Source organism: Giraffa tippelskirchi, chromosome 14 (genome assembly GCF_054371585.1).
Source record: "Giraffa tippelskirchi isolate mGirTip1 chromosome 14, T2T-mGirTip1v1.2.pri, whole genome shotgun sequence".
Lineage (NCBI taxonomy): Eukaryota > Metazoa > Chordata > Mammalia > Artiodactyla > Giraffidae > Giraffa > Giraffa tippelskirchi.
In genome coordinates, this window is record NC_137288.1 from 33,103,452 (window position 1) to 33,123,594 (window position 20,143).

Here is a 20,143-nt window from a genome sequence, read left to right on the forward strand (position 1 = left end):
TTACCCAACATTTCCCATGCCCCCAGTGCTTCTGGAACTTTTGTCTTATGAGACACTCAGCTATATTTTGTCCTCTTCTTACAGTACTTCCTCCATCTCCTGTTTTAACTGAAACCTGGCTCTTTCCTGAGGTCAATGCCTCCCCTACATTCTTAGTGACAGCTGTTTATACTCAACGTACCCTATGAATTTTAGGGTCAAGAGGTAGTATTTGGAGCATCATTGCTTCCACTTTTGCTTTTTGATCATTGTTCTCTTGGTCTCTCATTAAATTCCTACTGCTCTGAGGATCCTGTTATCTGCTACACCACCCTTAACCTCTCTGCATCTATGTCATCCATCAACCCACTCACTCTCAATCATGATGATAACACTTGATTCAGTCTTCTCCTTCAGTTCAACTGTTACCATCATACTTGCTAACATCAACATTACATGAATGGCACTCACCCAGTACTCTTAGTTCTTTGACCTCGCAGGTCAAAGACTTTCTCAGGGAATTCCCTGAAGGTCCAGTGGTTAAGACTTGGTGCTCTCTCACTGCCATGGGCCTGGGTTCAATCCCTGGTCAGGGAACTAGGATCCCACAAGCTGTGGGGTATGGTCAAAAGAGGGAAAAAAAAAAAGATTTTCTCAGCAAATCTTTCTTTTTATATCCTAGAACTTGTGAACAGCCTCTCTTCTGAATTGAGTAATTCAAACATCCCACTACTTCCTGACGCCCACATCTTACCCTCAAGCTTGTTTTTTCAGCTACTCCTACCATCTCTGCCCACTGGTCTCAATGGACCATTAATTCAAACAATCATTGTTCTAAGAACTGGGAACAAAGTGGTGAACAAGACAGCTCAAATCTCTGTCCTGGTGGGACCATTAATAGCATACTTTCTTCCCAACCCTTTTCTCTCTTATTTAACTTGAATTTCACAGCCTAGCATTCCCAAAACTCTTTTGACAATGCTTCTAAAAACACGTCCCCTGTATTTTTATCCACCCCCGACATCTGGCAAAATCATAACAATGCATGAACCAAATGTCTGTCTTTTCTGTGACTTATAGTTGGTAAACTCAGTGTAAAAAAAACAAGATTAAAGAAACTAGCCAACATACAAACAGCAGATCCAATATAGATTCCTAGTCACTAACCTTAAGTGGGTGCTAAACATTCTCTGACAGAGCTACTGTACTTCTCTACTCAGCTGCTCTGCTCTTCCCGTTTCCCTTTCCACAACTTAGGCTAAACAGATGGTCTTGCTTCCCATTTCAGAGAAAGGGGTCATAAAAGAAAAACTGTCTTCCCTTTGTCACTTTCCAAGTGTTTCAGCATTTATCATTTCCTCCTTTTACATTAAAGGAAGTGATTCTTTTCTTAGACAGGGCTAATCACTCCATCTGTCCTTCTCAGGAACCTTTTAGTATTGACTCTCCACTCTAGAACCTTCCATCTTTTCCTGTTTACTAGATAACTAAGAGCACTTAAGACATCTACACATTTCCATAACCACACGACTTCTCAATTTTTTCCTACCTGGCTTTCATCTTCTACTACTCTACTAAAATTGAACTCAGCAATTCACCAATGACTTCTGTGCTGCTAAATCCAACGGACATTTTATAGTCCTTGCTTTACATGTCTCTCCAGCATTCAATGTGGCTGACTGCTTCTTTATTTTAAACTGCTTTCCTGAAGTAAAACATACATACAGAAAAATGAACCGATCTAAATCATTACAGCCAAGTGGTTTTTACTTTAACAGTGTTGTGCAACTATCATATTTGAGAACATTTCCTTGCCTGACCCCTCCCAAGAAACCCTGTAGCCATCAGCAGTCACTCTCTATCTCACTCCTTGTGGTTGCCAAATAACATGCCACAGTATGGATATACCAGGCTTCCCCAGTGGCTCAGTGGTAGAGAATCTGCCTGTGATGCAGAGATGCAGGAGATGAAGGTTCAATCCCTGGGTCAGGAAGATTCCCAGGAAGAAGGTATGGCAACCCAATCCAGTATTCTTGCCTAGAGAATCCCATGGACAGAGGAGCCTGGCAGGCTACAATCCATAGGGTCACAAAGAGTCAGACACGAGTGAAGTGACTTAGCATGTACGCACTCTTGGGTATACCACATTTTATTTATCTGTTCATCACATGATAGATATTGGACTGTTTCTTTTGGCAACTGTGAATAGTGATGCTTTGAACAGTTATGTATGTGCTTTTAGTAAACATATGTTTTCATTTCTCTTGGGTGGATACCTAAGCATTGGATTGTAAACTCTACAGTTAACTTTTTAAGGAACTGTCACACTGTTCTCCAAAGTGGATGTGCCATTTCAAGTCAGAATTTGGAGGTCTTTTCTCTGGGACTATTAAGCTTCTTGGAAAAGAGACTTTCAGTGTTCTGGGAGAGAGATTTGATCTACTTCTGGAACAGGGAAGGAGGGTGACCTTTCTCCATCTGTAGACTTTGAGTTCATCCCGTTTTCAGCGCTACCTGTATGTGTTTGGTCACTTCAGTTGTGTCCAACTCTTTGTAACCTTTTGGACTGTAGCCCACCAGGCTCCTCTGTCCATGGGGTTCTCCAGGCAAGAATACTGGAGTCGGTTGTCATGCCCTCCTCCAGGGGATTCTCCCAACCCAGGGATCGAACCTGTGTTGCTTATATCTCCTGCATTAGTGCTACCTGAAATCTTCCAAAGTCCACACCATTTCTGAGTCTTCTCTTCTCTACTGAATTTATGCAGAGAATTCATCTCCAGTCTGTTGTCTGGGACTCATATTCCACATGTGGACTGTGGCAGGAGTACTAGGTTTTTGGATTCTTGCTCCATAAGTCCACCTCATACTATTTTTAGTTCTACCCCACTCACCACTCTTTATTGTTCGTGTTGCTTCTAATTCCCAAACTTTTTCAAAGTTCTGTGACATCAATCTCTCTTCATTTGTAAAGCCTTCTCAGTGCTTTCTCTGCGGTAGCTTCCTCTGTCCTGTCTAATAAGTTACTAATCCTCCATTCATTTTCCATTTTCCAAAATGTATAAAAATCTTTGGTACATTGATGACTCTTCTCCCTTTTCTTTTGTGGGTTTACACCTTTAAAAACATTCATTTACTCTCATCTTACTGGCGTCTCAGGAAATAGCAGAGATAAATACAAGTGCTCAATGAATCATCTTAGCTAGGATATACATTTGCAGTAAGCTTCCATAAATTTCTAGGTTTATTATTAGACATTTCTGAATTTTTTCACTGCTATTATAAATGAGCTCTCCCCTACCCATTATATTTTTTAAATAGCTAATGTTGGTATCAAGATTTACAGTAATTGAGTTCTGAACATTGTTGAACTCTCTTAATTTTTAAGATTATTTTTTCAATAGATTTTTATGGGATTTATGGGGGAACAGTTATATTGAATATAGATAATCATAAGGTTTATCTATTTTCCCATATTTGTATTACTTTTTCTTATATTATTGTATTGGCTAGAACTTCCAGGGAAATGTTAAAACTACAATTTTCATAGGCACCTTTGTACAATTCTGATCTAATAGGAATTATTCTATTTTTTCACTATTAAGTATTTCCCACCTAGATATTCTTTATTATATTAAGAAGTGTTTTCTCTTCTGGCTTACTAAAATCAGAAATGAAAAATTAATTCTACCAAGTAAATAACTTTTAAGTATAGACTGAAATGATAATATATACTTTTATCTTTGATATACTGTTGAGATATATTCTATTTCTGGCTTCCAAAATATATAGCAACCATGTTTTAATTCTTAGAATATATTCTGCTTGGGTACATAGAATTATTCTTCATATTTACTCTTAAATTAGACCCGTATGATTACTTTAGGGTTTAAAACATCTATATCTATAGGGAATATTTGTTTATAATCTTTCTTATGTACAGATGGCCAATAAACACATGAAAAGATGCTCAAAATCACTAATTATTAGAGAAATGCAAATAAAAATGACAATGAGGTATCACCTTGCACCAGTAAGAACTGCCATCATAAAATATCCTGAAACAATAAATGCTGGAGAGGGTGTGGAGAAAAGTGAACCCTCTTGCACTGTTGGTGGGAATGTAAATTGATACAGCCACTATGGAGAACAGTATAGAGACTCCTTAAAAACTAGGAATAAAACTACCATATGACCTAGCAATCCCATTACTGGGCATATACCCTGAAAAAACTGGAAATGAAAAAGACAGTAGTACCACAATGCTCAGAGCAGCACTATTTACAATAGCTAGGACATGGGGAAGTAACCTAGATGTCCATAGACAGATGAATGGATAAAGAAGATGTGGTACATATATACAATGGAATATTATTCAACCATAAAAAGGACAAATTTGAGTCAGTTCTACTGAGGTGGATGAAACTAGAGTCTCTTATACACAGTGAAGTAAGTCAGAAAGAGAAAAACAAATATCATATTGCAATGCTTATATATGGAATCTAGAAGAAATGCAAAAAGGCAAAATGGCTGCCCGAGGAGGCCTTACAAATAGCTGAGAAAGAAGACAGGGAAAGGCGAAGGAGAAAAGGAAAGATATACCCATCTGAATGCAGAGTTCCAAAGAATAGCAAGAACAGATAAGAAAGCCTTCCTAAGTGATCAATGCAAAGAAATAGAGAAAAACAATAGAATGGGAAAGACTAGAGATCTCTTCAAGAAAATTAGAGATACCAAGGCAGCATTTCATTCAAAGGTGGGCATAATAAAGGACAGAAACGGTATGGATTTAACAGTAGCAGAACAGATTAAGAAGAGGTGGCAAGAATATGTAGAAAAACTAATCAAAAGAGATCTTAACGACCCAGATAACCACAGTGGTGTGATCACTCACCTAGAGCCAGATATCATGAAGTGCAAAGTCAAGTGGGCCTTAGGAAAGCATCACTACGAACAAAGCTAGTGGAGGTGATGGAATTCCAGATGAGTCATTTCAAATCCTAAAAGATGATGCTGTGAAAGTGCTGCACTTAATAGGCCAGCAAACTTGGAAAACTCAGCAGTGGCCACAGGACTGGAAAGAGTCAGTTTTCATTCCAATCCCAAAGAAAGGCAACTGTTGCACAATTGCACTCATCTCACATGCCAGTAAAGTAATACTCAAATTTCTCCAAGCCAGGCTTCAACAGTAAGTGAACCATGAAATTCCAGATGTTCAAGTTGGATTAAGAAAAGGCAGAGGAACTGAGACCAAATTGCCTGCATTCATTGGCTCATAGAAAAAGCAAGAGAGTTCCAGAAAAACATCTACTTCTGCTTCGTTGACTATGCTAAAGCCTTTGACTGTGTGGATCACAACAAATTGTGGAAAATTCTTACAAATATGGGAATACCAGCTACTTTACCTGCCTCCTGAGAAACCTGCATGCAGGTCAAGAAGCAACAGTTAGAACCAGACACGGAAGAATGGACTGGTTCAGAATTGGGAAAGGAGTATGTCAAGGCTGTATATTGTCACCCTGCTTATTTAACTTATATGCAGAGTACATCATGTGAAATGCCAGGCTGGATGAAGCACAAGCTGGAATGAAGACTGCCAGGAGATATATCAATAACCTCAGATATGCAGATGACACTACCCTTATGGTAGAAAGTGAAGAGGAACTAAAGAGCCTCTTGATGAAGGTGAAAGAGGAGAGTGAAAAAGTTGTCTTAAAGCTTAACATTCAGAAAACTAAGATCAAGGCATCCAGTCCCATCACTTCATGGCAAATAGATGAGGAAACAATGGAAACAGTGACAGACTATTTTCTTGGGCTCCAAAATCACTGCAGATGGAGGCTGCAGCCATGAAATTAAAAGATGCTTGCTCCTTGGAAGAAAAGTTATGAGCAACCTAGACAGCTTATTAAAAAGCAGAGACATTACTTTGCTGACAAAGGTCCACATAGTCAAAGCTATGGTTTTTTCCCAGTAGTCATGTATGGGTGTGAGAGTTGGACCATAAAGAAGGCTGAGTCCTGAAGAATTGATGCTTTTGAACTGTGATGTTGGATAAGACTCTTGAGAGTCGCTTGGACTGCAAGGAGATCAAACCAGTCAATCCTAAAGGAAATCAGACCTGAATATTGATTGGAAGGACTGATGCTGAAGCTGAAGCTCCAATACTTTGGCCACCTGAAGTGAAGAGCCGACTCATTAGAAAAGACCGTTATGCTGGGAAAGATTGAAAGCAGGAGGAGAAGGGGACAACAGAGGATGAGATGGTTGGATGGCATCTCGGACTTGATGGACTTGAGTTTGAGCAAGCTCTGGGAGTTGGTGAAGGACAGGGAAGCCAGGTGTGCTACATTCCATGGGGTCGCAAAGAGTCAGACACAACTGAGCAACTGAACAACAACAACCTATTTGCAGGGAAGGAGTGGAGACACAGATATAGAGAACAGACTTGTGGACAAAGTGGGGGAAGAAAAGAGTGGGATGGATGGAGAAAGTAGCATCGATATATATATATACATACATACATATACACACTACATTTGTAAAACAGATAGCTGGTGAGAAGTTGCTATATAACACAGGGAACCCAGACAGGTGGCTCTGTGATGATCTAAAGGAGTGAGATGGGGGAGGGGAGGGAGGCTCAAGAGGGAAGCGATGTAAGTTTAATTATGGCTGATTTGTGTTATTGTACAGCAAAAGTCATCACAACATTGTAAAGCAATTTTCTTCCAATTAAAAAAGAAAAATAAAAGAAAAAATTTCCTTCTTATGATTCTTTGAGGTTTCCCTGGTGGCTCAGATGGTAAAGAATATGCCTGCAGTGCAGAAGACTTGGGTTCAATCCCTGGGTCAGGAAGAGCCCCTAGAGAAGAAAATGGCAATCCACTCCAGTATTCTTGCCTGGAAAATCCCATGGACAGAGGAGACTGGTGGGCTACAGTCCATGGGGTCGCAAAGAGTCAGTCACGACTGAGTGAGTAACACTATGATTCTTTATATCCCTATATATTATTCTTACCTCACTGGGAGAAAAGGGATAGTACCAAGAAGAATGAATTCATAAAGAAGGTAGAAGGATAACCAATTACCACACTAGGCTAGGAGTCCTAGAATAGGTCTTTCTTCTCAGGAATCCTAAAAGAGCTCCTCTCAAAAGGTTTCTTACTTTTTAACTGCTAAAGCAAACCTAGGCTGGCATTTAGGTTTCTGAAAAATAGAAGATACAGCATATTTTATCAGTGCTTTACAATTACTTGTCAAACATTAGTACAAAGGGTGATTAACTGAACTGTATACTTAAAATAGTTAAGTTGGTAAATTTAAGCTTTATATTGCTTTTCCACTATTTAAAATGCAGCTCCTTTGGAATGGACATGTACACTCTGCTATATTTAAAAATGGGTAATCTACTGTATATCACAGGGAACTCTGCTCAATGTTACGTGATAGCCTAGATGGGAAAGGAGTTTGGAGGAGAATACATACATGGGTATGTATGGTTGAGTCACTTTGCTGTTCACCTGAAACTATCACAACATTGTTAATAAGCTATACTCCAAAAAAATAAAAAGTTTTAAATTAAAGAAAAGAAAAACAGGTAGTCGTGAATCTGCCTATGAAACTAGCTCTCACAGGAGAACCACTCACACAGATGCAGAGACAGATAGGTGCAGACACAGGATTGAGGGTAATACTCAAAATCTTACCTTCTGTATTGTGTTCTCCATTCAGCAGAGGTGCTATCATGAAAGGATTCTGCTAACCCTAATTTAATATATTTCTTCTTGAAGTGCATATAAGTCATAGAGTGAATATTATGTGAAGTCAGTGCAACTTGAAGGGAGGTTAAAGAATTTACCAGAACATCAATGAGTATATGGGAGACTCTCTAATCAAGAACAATTTTAATAGAACATATTAAAAGGCACACATAACAAAGTAAAATTTCTTAGTTATGTTATATGTCTTTCTATAATATTTACCTTCTCATCTGAGGCTCAGTTTCCTACATAGGAAGAAGAAGGAACTAAAATGGTCACAATAATTTTGAAGAAGAAGACAAAGTTGGATAGCTCATATAACATGCTTTTAAGACTTACTGTAAAGCTACATTAATCAAGACAATGGGGTATTAGTGAAGAATGGATATGCAGATCAACAGAAAAACATGAGTCCAGAAATATATCAAGACAAAATATGATCAACTGAGGTTTTTACAGATGCAAAGTTAATTGAGTAGAAAGGATAATCTTTTCAATAAATAGTGTTGCAACAATTAGCTATATGTGAGCAAAAAAAAAAAGAACTTTAGCACAAATCTCATGCCTTAATATAAAAATTCAGTTCAGTTCAGTTCAGTTCAGTCGCTCAGTCGTGTCCGACTCTTTGCGACCCCATGAATCACAGCATGCCAGGCCTCCCTGTCCATCACCAACTCCCGGAGTCTACCCAAACCCATGTCTATCGAGTCGGTGATGCCATCCACCCATCTCATCCTCTGTCATCCCCTTCTCCTCCCGCCCCCAATCCTACCCAGCATTAGGGTCTTTTCCAATGAGTCAACCCTTCGCATGAGGTGGCCAAAGTATTGGAGTTTCAGCTTCAACATCAGACCTTCCAATGAACACCCAGGATTGATCTCTTTTAGGATGGATTGATTGGATCTCCTTGCAGTCCAAGGGACTCTCAAGAGTCTTCTCCATCACCACAGTTCAAAAGCATCAATTCTTCGGCGTTCAGCTTTCTTCACCATCCAACTCTCACATCCATACATGACCACTGGAAAAACAATAGCCTTGACTAGACATACTTTTGTTGGCAAAGTAATGTCTCTGCTTTTAAATATGCTATCTAGGTTGGCCATAACCTTCCTTCCAAGGAGTTAAGCGTCTTTTAATTTCATGGCTGCAATCACCATCAGCAGTGATTTTGGAGCCCAAAAAAATAAAGTCTGACACTGTTTCCCCATCTATTTCCCATGAAGTGATGGGACCAGATGCCATCATCTTAGTTTTCTGAACGTTGAGCTTTAAGACAACTTTTCACTCTCCTCTTTCACCTTCATCAAGAGGCTCTTTAGTTCTTCTTCACTTTCTGTCATAAGAGTGGCGTCATCCGCGTATCTGAGGTTATTGATATTTCTCCCAGCAATCTTGATTCCAGCTTGTGTTTCTTCCAGCCCAGCATTTCTCATGATGTACTCTGCATTTAAGTTAAATAAGCAGGGTGACAATATACAGCCTTGACGTAACTCCTTTTCCTATTTGGAACCATTCTGTTGTTCCATGTCCAGTTCTAACTGTTGCTTCCTGACCTGCATACAGGTTTCTCAAGAGACAGGTCAGATGGTCCGGTATTCCCATCTCTTTCAGAATTTTCCACAGTTTATTGTGATCCACACAGTCAAAGGCTTTGGCATAGTCAATAAAGCAGAAATAGATGTTTTTCTGGAACTCTCTTGCTTTTTTGATGATCCAGCGGATATTGGCAATTTGATCTCTGGTTCCTCTGCCTTTTCTAAAACCAGCTTGAACATCTGGAAGTTTACGGTTCACGAATTGCTGAAGCCTGGCTTGGAGAATTTTGAGCATTACTTTACTAGCATGTGCTATGCTAAGTCGCTTCAGTCATGTCCGACTCTGTGCGACCCCATAGACGGCAGCTCACCAGGCTCCGCCGTCCCTAGGATTCTCCAGGCAAGAATACTGGAGTGGGTTGCCATTTCTTTCTCCAGTGCATGAAAGGGAAAAGTGAAAGTGAAGTAGCTCAGTCGTGTCCGACTCTGTGCCACCCCATGGACTGTAGCCTACCAGGCTCCTCCGTCCATGGGATTTTCCAGGCAAGAGTACTGGAGTGGGTTGCCATTGCCTTCTCCTCTCTGAAGACTGGCTTCCTGAAAAATAGAATAAGCTTGATGAGGTAGGAGCTGGCTTGGTGCCCAAGGAACCCAGGTTTGAGTCTTGACCTCACTTCCAGGCAAGAGTACTGGAGTGGGGTGCCATTGCCTTCTCCTCTCTGAAGACTGGCTTCTTTCAACTGCAAAGCTGGTACCAGCAGGTCCACCATCAGGGGGGAAATAGATTCTCTTGAAGTGGGCTGAGCTGGGAGGCAGGTTGAAGAACAATCCTGTGCTTCCGGCCATCTGGGCAGAGTTGCCATCCTCCCACAAGGCAGATTCCTGAGGATGGGTTAGGCATCTCTCTGGCTGGAGGAGACTTAGGAGGGGCTCATACCTCCCCTCAGGCTGGGGCTCCGGAACAAAGTGCCCAGTGGAAAAAGCATGAGGGTAGCCAGGCTCTGGGAAGCTGGGGCTGGCGAGGGGGGTGAAATGCCACTGCTCGCCAGGCTGAACAGAGGGGCCCCCAGTCAGGGACAGTGGGTATTGATCCATAGGCATGAGACCAGATCCATTCAAGCTGCAGCTGGCAGCGCCATTTGCAAAAGATACTTGCAGCTGTGGCTTTGTCCATGGAGCAGAGAAACGCTGCTGATTTGGAGACATGTCACTATCATTCCTCAGCAGCACATCTCCGCTCGGGCTGGAAGGGTGCTGTCCCTGGGGGCTCTTGACATTGCTCAGAGCTCTGGAGAAGTGTTCATCCACCAGACTGCCAATGTCCCCTTGGAAATAGTGGAAAAGGACACAGCGGGAATTCCATTCAGTTTTGACAGGGTTCTGTGTGTGGACGGTGGTCTTCGTCACGTCTTCCATGGTGACTAGCATGTGAGATGAGTGCAATTGTGTGGTAGTTTGAGCATTCTTTGGCATTGCCTTTCTTTGGGATTGGAATGAAGACTGACATCTTCCAGTCCTGTGGCCACTGCTGAGTCTTCCAAATTTGCTGGCATATCGAGTGCAGCACTTTCACAGCATCACCTTTGAGGATTTGAAATAGCTCAACTGGAATTCCATCACCTCCACTAGCTTTGTTCGTAGAGATGCTTTCTAAGGCCCACTTGACTTCACATTCCAGGATGTCTGGCTCTAGGTGAGTGATCACACCATTGTGATTATCTGGGTCGTGAAGATCTTTTTTGTACAGTTCTTCTGTGTATTCTTGCCACCTCTTCTTAATATCTTCTGCTTCTGTTAGGTCCATACCATTTCTGGCCTTTATTGAGCCTATCTTTGCATGAAATGTTCCTTTGGTATCTCTAATTTTCTTGAAGAGATCTCTAGTCTTTCCCAACCTGTTGTTTTCCTCTATTTCTTTGCATTGATCGCTGAGGAAGGCTTTCTTATCTCTCCTTGCTATTCTTTGGAACTCTGCATTCAGATGGGAATATCTTTCCTTTTCTCCTTTGCTTTTCGCTTCTCTTCTCTTCCCAGCTATCTGTAAGGCCTCCTCAGACAGCCATTTGCTTTTTTGCATTTCTTTTTCTTGGGGATTTTCTTGATCCCTGTCTCCTGTACAATGTCACGAACCTCTGTCCATAGTTCATCAGGCGCTCTGTCTATCAGGTCTAGTCCCTTAAATCTATTTGTCACTTCCACTGTATACTCATAAGGGATTTGATCTAGGTTATATCTGAATGGTCTAGTGGTTTTCCCTACTTTCTTCAATTTAAGTCTGAATTTGGCAATAAGCAGTTCATGATCCGAGCCACAGTCTGCTCCCGATCTTGTTTTTGCTGACTGTATATACAGACTGGAAAAGAAGAAATAAAACTGTCTTTGTACACAGAAGATACGATTTTCTATGTAGAAAATCCAAAAGAATCAACAAAATCCTCCTAAAACTAATAAGCAATTATAGCCAAGGTTGCAGCATACAAGGCTGACAAAAGTCAAGTGCTTTCCAGTGCAGTAGAAACGAACAGATAGATTTTGAAATAAAAGTACTATTTATACTAGCACACTGCAAAATGAAATGCTTAGGTATAAATCTTAGGTAGAAGATATATATGAGGAAAACTACAAAACTCTGATGAAAAAAGTAAAAAAAGAACTAAGTAAATGAAGAGGTATTCCATTTTCATGGATAAGAAGACAGTATTGTTGTTAATTCACAACTTGAACTACAGATTCAACATAATCCCAATCAAAATCCCAACATGATATGATAAACCCACAGCAAACATTATTCTCTATGGTGAAAAACTGAAAGCATTTCCCCTAAAGTCAGGAACAAGACAAGGGTGCCCACTCTCACCACTACTATTCAACATAGTTTTGGAAGTTTTAGCCACAGCAATCAGAGAAGAAAAAGAAATAAAAGGAACCCAGACTGGAAAAGAAGAAGTAAACTCTCACTTTTTGCAGATGATATGATCCTCTTCACAGAAAACCCTAAAGACAACACCAGAAAATTACTAGAGCTAATCAATGAATATAGTAAAGTTTCAGGATATAAAATTAATACACAGAAATCCCTTGCATTCCTTTACACTAACAATGAGAAAACAGAAAGAGAACTTAAGGAAACAATCCCATTACCATTGCGACGAAAATAATAAAGTACTTAGGAATAAATCTACCTAAAGAAACAAAAGACCTATATATAGAAAACTATAAAACACTGATGAAAGAAATCAAAGATGACACAAATAGATGGAGAAATATACCATGTTCATGGGTCAGAAGAATCAATATAGTGAACATGAGTATACTACCCAAAGCAATCTATAGATTCAATGCAATCCCTATCAAGCTACCAATGGTATTTTTCACAGTACTAGAACAATAATTTCACAATTTGTATGGAAATACAAAAAACCTCAAAAAGCCAAAGCAATCTTGAAAAAGAAGAATAGAACTGGAGGAATCAACCTGCCTAACTTCAGATTATACTACACTACAAAGTTACAGTCATCAAGACAGTATGGTACTGTCACAAAGACAGAAATATAGATCAATGGAACAAAATAGAAAGCTCAGGGATAAATCCACACACCTGTGGACACCTTATCTTTGACAAAGGAGGCAAGAATATACAATGGAGAAAAGATAATCTCTTTAACAAGTGGTGCTGGGAAAACTGGCCAACCACCTGTAAAAGAATGAAAGTAGAACACTTTCTAACACCATACACAAAAATAAACTCACAATGGATTAAAGATCTAAATATAAGACCAGAAACTACAAAAGTCCTAGAGGAAAACAGAGGCAAAACACTCTCTGACATAAATCACAGCAGGATCCTCTATGACCCACCTCCCAGAGTAATGGATATAAAAGCAAAAATAAACAAATGGGACCTAATTAAACTTAAAAGTTTTTGCACAATGAAGGAAACTATTAGCAAGGTGAAAAGACAGCATTCAGAATGGCAGAAAATAATAGCAAGCGAAGCAACTGACAAAGAATTAATCTCAAAAATATACAAGCAGCTCCTGCAGCTCAATTCCAGAAAAATAAATGACCCAATCAAAAAATGGGCCAAAGAACTAAACAGACGTTTCTCCAAAGAAGACATACAGATGGCTAACAAACACATGAAAAGTTGCTCAATATCACTCATTATCAGAGAAACGCAAATCAAAACCATAATGAGGTACCATCTCATGGTGGTCAGAATGGCTGCTATCAAAAAGTCTACAAACAATAAATGCTGGAGAGGGTGTGGAGAAAAGGCAACCCTTTTACACTGTTGGTGGGAATGCAAACTAGTACAGCCACTATGGAGAACAGTGTGGAGATTCCTTAAAAAACTAGAAATAGACCTGCTATACGACCCAGCAATTCCACTACTGGGCATACACACCAAGGAAACCAGAACTGAAAGAGACATGTGTACCCCAATGTTCACTGCAGCACCGTTTGTAATAGCCAGGACATGGAAGCAACCTAGATGTCCACTGGCAGACGAATGGATAAGAAAGCTGTGGTACATATACACAATGGAATATTATTCAGCTATTAAAAAGAATGCACTTGAGTCAGTTCTAATGAGGTGGATGAAACTGGAGCCTATTATACAGAATAGAGTAAGTCAGAAAGAAAAACACCAATACAGTATATTAATGCATATATATGGAATTTAGCAGAGAAGGCAATGGCACCCCACTCCAGTACTCTTGCCTGGAAAATCCCATGGACAGAGGCGCCTGGTAGGCTGCAAGTCCATGGGGTCGCTAAGAGTCAGACACGACTGAGCGACTTCACTTTCACTTTTCACTTTCATGCATTGGAGAAGGAAATGGCAACCCACTCCAGTGTTCTTGCCTGGAGAATCCCAGGGACAGGGGAGCCTGGTGGGCTGCTGTCTATGGGGTCGCACAGAGTCGGGCACGACTGAAGCAACTTAGCAGCAGCAGCAGCAGCATGGAATTTAGAAAGACAGTAACAATGATCCTATATGCAAAACAGCAAAAGAGACACAGATACAAAGAATAGACTTTCGGACTCTGTGGGAGAAGGCGAAGGTGGGATGATTTGAGAGAATAGCATTGAAACATGTATACTATCATATGTGAAACTGATCACCAGTGCAGGTTCAATGCATGGAACTGGGCACTCAAAGCCAGTGCACCGGGATAACCCTGAGGGATGGGATGGGGAGGGAGGTGGGAGGGGGTGTTCAGGATGGGAGACACATGTACACCCATGGCTGATTCATGTGAATGTATGGCAAAACCCACTACAATATTGTAAAGTAATTAGCCTCCAATTAAAATAAATAAATAAATAAAAAAAATCCCAACATGCTATTTTGTGGATATTGATAAACTGATTCTAAAGTTAATGTGTAGAGGCAAAAGATATAGAACAGAAAACATAGAAATGAAGGAGAACAAAATTGAAGACCAATTCTACCTGTTTTCAAGACTTACTATAAAGCTACAGTAATGAAGACAGTGTGGTATTGGCAAAAAGAAATAGACAAGTAGATCAGTGAAACAGAATACAGAGCCCACATAAATACAATCAATTGATCTCTGACAAAAGAACAAAGGCAATGAAATGGAGCAAAGATAACCTTTTCAATACATGCTTGAAGATAGCCTGGAACAACCAGATATACAGAAAAATGAATCCGGATACAGGCCTGATACCTTTCACAACAATTAACTCAAAATGCAAAGTGCAAAACTATAAAGCTCCTAGAAGATAAATAGGAGAAAAGCTGGATGACCTTGAGTATAATGATTACTCCTTAAACACCACACCAAATGCACTATCCATGAAAGAAATAATTGATAAGATGGACTTCATTAAAATTAAAAAACTTTAGCTCTGCAAAAGACAATGTCAAGAGAACTGGAAGATACATTACAAACTGGGAGAAAAGATTTGCAAAACCCATATTCGATAAAAGATTATCAAAAATATACAAAGAACCCTGACAACTCAACAATATAAAAACAAATGACTTGATTACAAAAATGGACTAAAGATCTTAACAGACAGACAGATTTCTAAAGAAGATATACAGATGGCAAATAAGCATATGAAAAGATGCCCACATCTATGTCATCAAAAAAACGCAAATTACAACAATGAGATACCATTCCACACCTGTGTGTGTATGTGTGTGTGTTAGTCACTCAGTTGTGTCTAACTCTTTGCGACCCCATAGTCTGTCCATGGGATTTTCCAGGCAAGAATACTGGAGTGGGTTGCCACTTCCTACTCCACCACATCTATGAAAATGGCCTAAATCTGGAATACTGACAAAACTAATTGCTAGTGAGGATGGGTAGCAGCACGAACTCTCATTTATTGCTAGTGGAAATGCAAAATGGCACAGCCACTTTAGAACACAAACTGGCAGTTTCTTAGAAGACCAAACATATTCTCAACCTATGGTCCAGTAATCATGATCCTTGACATTTACCCAAAAGCTTAAAACTTATGTCCACACAATAACGTGCATATAGATGTTTACAGCAGCTTTACTCATAACAGACAAAACTTGGAAGCAACCAAGAGGTTCATTAGAAGGTAAATGGACAAATAATGATGTGAATGAATGTGGTACAACCAGACAATGGAATATTATTCAGCACTAAAAACAGATGAACTATCAACTCATAAAAAAAAAAAAAATGGAGGGAGTTTACGTATATATTACTAGGACAAAGTAGCCAATCTGGAAAGGTTACATACTGAATGATTCCATCTGCATGACATTCTGGAAAAGGCAAAACTACAGAGATAGTAAAAAGATTGCTGGCTGCCAGGAGTTGGGGGAGAGGGATGAACAGGCAGAGCACAGAGGGGTTTTATGGCACTGAGAATGCTCTGTATCGTACTATAACTATGGATACATGCCATTATAAAGTTGCCTTAATTCAGAATGTAAACCACCAAGAGTGTACATAATGTAAACTATGGACTTTGTCTGATAATGATGTGTCAATGTTGGCTCATGCATCAGTTATAACAAACGTATCTCTCAAGTGGGGTATGTTGATATGTGCTGTGGTGATAATGGGGGAAATTATGCAGTGTAGGGGCAGGGCGTATGTGAGAAATTTCTGTATCTTCCTCTTAATTTTGCTGTGAACCCCAAACTGCTCTCTGGTATTTATAACATATGTATAAATTAAATGTATAATAACAATAGCACAAAAGCTGGGAGGGGGAAAGTGAGAGTATACTGTTGTATGGGTCTTATATGTTGTTGTTTAGTTGCTAAGTTGTGTCTGACTCTTTTGTGACCCCATGGACCGTAGCCCGCCAGACTCCTCTGTCCATGGGATTTCCCAGGCAAGAATACTGGAGTGGGTTGCCATTTCCTTCTCCAGGTTATCTCCTTACCCAGGGATCGAACTCATGTCTTGATTCCTGGCAGGTGGATTGTTTACCACTCAGCCACCAGGGAAGCCAGTGGGTCTTATACCATACATTAAATGCATTACTATTACTTAAGGGTAGACTGTTCTAGTTATTTGAAACTTTGTGAATGGCACTGTTGCATTAATTTCAGTTTCCAGTTGTTCATTGTTAGTATATAAAAGTACTATTGAATTCTGAGTTGTTGGTCTTTTATCCTGTATCCCTTAATAAACTCTTTTAGTTCTAGGAACTTTTCTGTAGAGTACATGGGATTTTCTATGTAGACCATCATTTCATCTTTGAATAGGGACAGTTTTATATATCTTTTTCCAATTCTTCATCTGAAGTACTAGCATTTCTTATAGAGCAGGTCGGCAGGTGATGAGTTCTGTTTATTCATCCGAGAGTGTCTTCATTTCTTTTCCCCTCAGCCCTTTAAAATCTTCTATTATTCTTGGTTTATGATGAGAAATATACAGATTTGAATTATTGTTCCCATATATGATACACACCATTTTTTCTGGCAATTTCCAGTATTGGAATTCTTTCTAGTTTTCACAAATCTAATTATGATGTGTTTAGGAGAGACGTTTTTGAATTGATCTTGCTTGGGTTTGCTGAATTTATTAAGTTTTCTAGTGTCCTTTACTGAATATGAAATATTTTATTCTAATTTCTTTTTTTCTTTCTGGTATTTTTACACAGGTCCATGAGGTTCTCTTTATACATCTTTCCCAGTCTTTTTTCTTCTCTCTGTTGTCCACACTAGATAATCTCTAGTGATTTATCTACAAGGTTAATAACCCTCTCCTCTATCATTTCTATTCTGCCATTAAGCTCATCAGTGGATTTTAAAATTTCAGTTACTCTTTCAGTTCTAAAGTACTCATTTAGCTCTGTATATTTTCTACTTCTATGCTGAGATTGTCTATCTTTCCATTTGTTTGAAGTGTGTTTATCCTTACTTCATGAAGCATGGTTACGATAGTTGTTTTAACATTGTCTGATAAACGTGACACCTGTGTCACCCAAGGTTTGGCATCTATTGATTGTCTTTTGTCTTGTAAGTTGAGATTTCCAAAGTTCTTCACACGCTGAGTAATTTTAGACTGTGTCCTGGACATTTTGAAAATTTATGTCATCTGGCTTCTGTCTATGCTCAACTCTCTCAGTCGTGTCCAACTTCTTGCAACCCCATGTGCTGTAGCCCACCAGACTTCTCTGTCCATGGACTTTTTCAGGCAAGAATATTGGAGTGGGTTGCGATTTCCTGCTCCAGAGGATCTTCCTGACCTAGGGATCGAACCCATGTCTCTTGGGTCTCTGGCACTGGCAAGTGGATCCTTTACCACTTTGCTACCTGGCAAGTTGGTTTTGTTTAAATTCTAAAGAGATTGTTGATTTTGTTTTGTTATGTTCTATTGTAGCAGGCATTCAACCAGGATTGGTTCAGGACATAGTTTCAAATTGTTTTCGCAGGTTTTTTTTTTGTTTTTTTTTAACAAAACCAGTTAAAATTTCAAATATTTGCAGTGCTATCTGGATCAGTCCCATATATGTCATACCCAGCAGTGTGGGACCTGGGCAGTGGACAACGCTCTAGTTCAAAGCCTGTGATCTGCTACCTAGAGCAGCGGTCAGAAATGTTTTTCTGTATAGAATCAAATAGTAAATACTGTAGGCTTTGCTGGCTGAGAAGCAAAATTCATGAGAAGACTTTCTTCTATAACAAGGGAGCAAATAAATTCCACAAAGTTTTTTATTGACAAAATTAAAAATGGAGTAATAATTGAGTATACCTTTTTCTTTTTAATTCAGGTCCACTAATGAAAAGAATTCTTTTGTGGGGAGGAGATAATTTCATTTAACTGGGGTTCAAAGTTAATGTTTCCTATCATCCAAATTGAAAATGTTCATTTGTTAATGCTAATCTACAATGAGATTTTAAAACATATTTTATATGTGAAAATGCAGATAGATACTATTAAATAGTGATATTAATGTACAAGAATATGATTTTAATTGATAATACATAGAATTCGATTTGGTTCTTCTATTAATATTTGCCTTTTAACATGTCATTACATTAAAGACTAATCACTCCAATTGATGGTTAGGTAGAATTACATAGTTAAACAAATTTTGCAACATAGAAATATCCTTTCTATGCATTTGCATCCAAGTCAGAAAAACATTCCTGGAACTGTAGGTTGAGCTCAGAAATCACATTCATCATAAATTTGTATGAGAATGATGTTCTCACTTTTTTTAACTTTTGACAGCATGAGAAGTATAAAAAAATGGTATTTTTTTGTGATTCAAACAAAGTTAGCTGTCACTAAAATGACTATCACAGCCAGTTTATATATAAGCATCTGTTTTGCCTTATCATTTTAGGTTGAATTCATTAAGAAACATTGTCAAATATGCAACAAAAGCTAATTTACAAGGTGAATCAAGTGTTCAATAATAGAGGTCAAAGGGGATTTTTCTTATTCAGAAAAATTTCAATCTCAGTCCCAACCCCCCAAAATCACAAAACTAAAAAAAAAAAAAAATCACAAAGTCCTTACCACTTCTAAGCCACTGAACTATTGTGTGGCAAGTCAGGATAGTCATTCTTTATATCAAAAACTCACAGAACTGATGGTGGTTAAGGCCATGACTCACATGCTAGTAAAGTAATGCTCAAAATTCTCCAAGCCAGGCTTCAGTAATATGTGAACCGTGAACTTCCAGATGTTCAAGCTGGTTTTAGAAAAGGCAGAGGAACCAGAGATCAAATTGCCAACATCTGCTGGATCATCGAAAAAGCAAGAGAGTTCTAGAAAAACATCTATTTCTGCTTTATTGACTATGCCAAAGCCTTTGACTGTGTGGATCACAATAAACTGTGGAAAATTCTGAAAGAGATGGGAATACCAGAACATCTGATCTGTCTCTTGAGAAACCTGTATGCAGGTCAGGAAGCAACAGTTAGAACTGGACATGGAACAACAGACTGGTTCCAAATAGGAAAAGGAGTACGTCAAGGCTGTATATTGTCACCCTGCTTATTTAACTTAAATGCAGAGTACATCATGAGAAATGCTGGGCTGGAAGAAACAGAAGCTGGAATCAAGATGGCTGGGAGAAATATCAATAACCTCAGATATGCAGATGACACCACTCTTATGGCAGAAAGTGAAGAAGAACTAAAGAGCCTCTTGATGAAAGTGAAAGAGGAGAGTGAAAAAGTTGTCTTAAAGCTCAACATTCAGAAAACTAAGATCATGGCATCTGGTCCCATCACTTCATGGGAAATAGATGGGGAAACAGTGGAAATAGTGTCAGACTTTATTTTTTTGGGCTCCAAAATCACTGCTGATGGTGATTGCAGCCATGAAATTAAAAGACGCTTACTCCTTGGAAGGAAGGTTATGACCAATCTAGATAGCATGTTTA

The 20,143-nt window shown here is 39.2% G+C and overlaps 2 protein-coding genes across 12 annotated transcripts in view; both read right to left on the reverse strand.

The window, feature by feature from the left end:
• Positions 1 to 20,143, reverse strand: part of KIAA1328 (KIAA1328 ortholog) — a 395,477-nt gene that overhangs the window by 9,521 nt on the left and 365,813 nt on the right. The gene's annotated exons all lie outside the window — the stretch shown is intronic.
• Positions 7,977 to 10,690, reverse strand: LOC145534817 (transcription cofactor vestigial-like protein 1). Its single transcript, XM_081563133.1, has 2 exons — positions 10,030 to 10,690; positions 7,977 to 7,984 (listed from the first exon to the last, which is right to left on the reverse strand). Exons 1-2 carry the CDS (start codon positions 10,688 to 10,690, stop codon positions 7,977 to 7,979), a joined length of 669 nt encoding a protein of 222 aa, XP_081419259.1.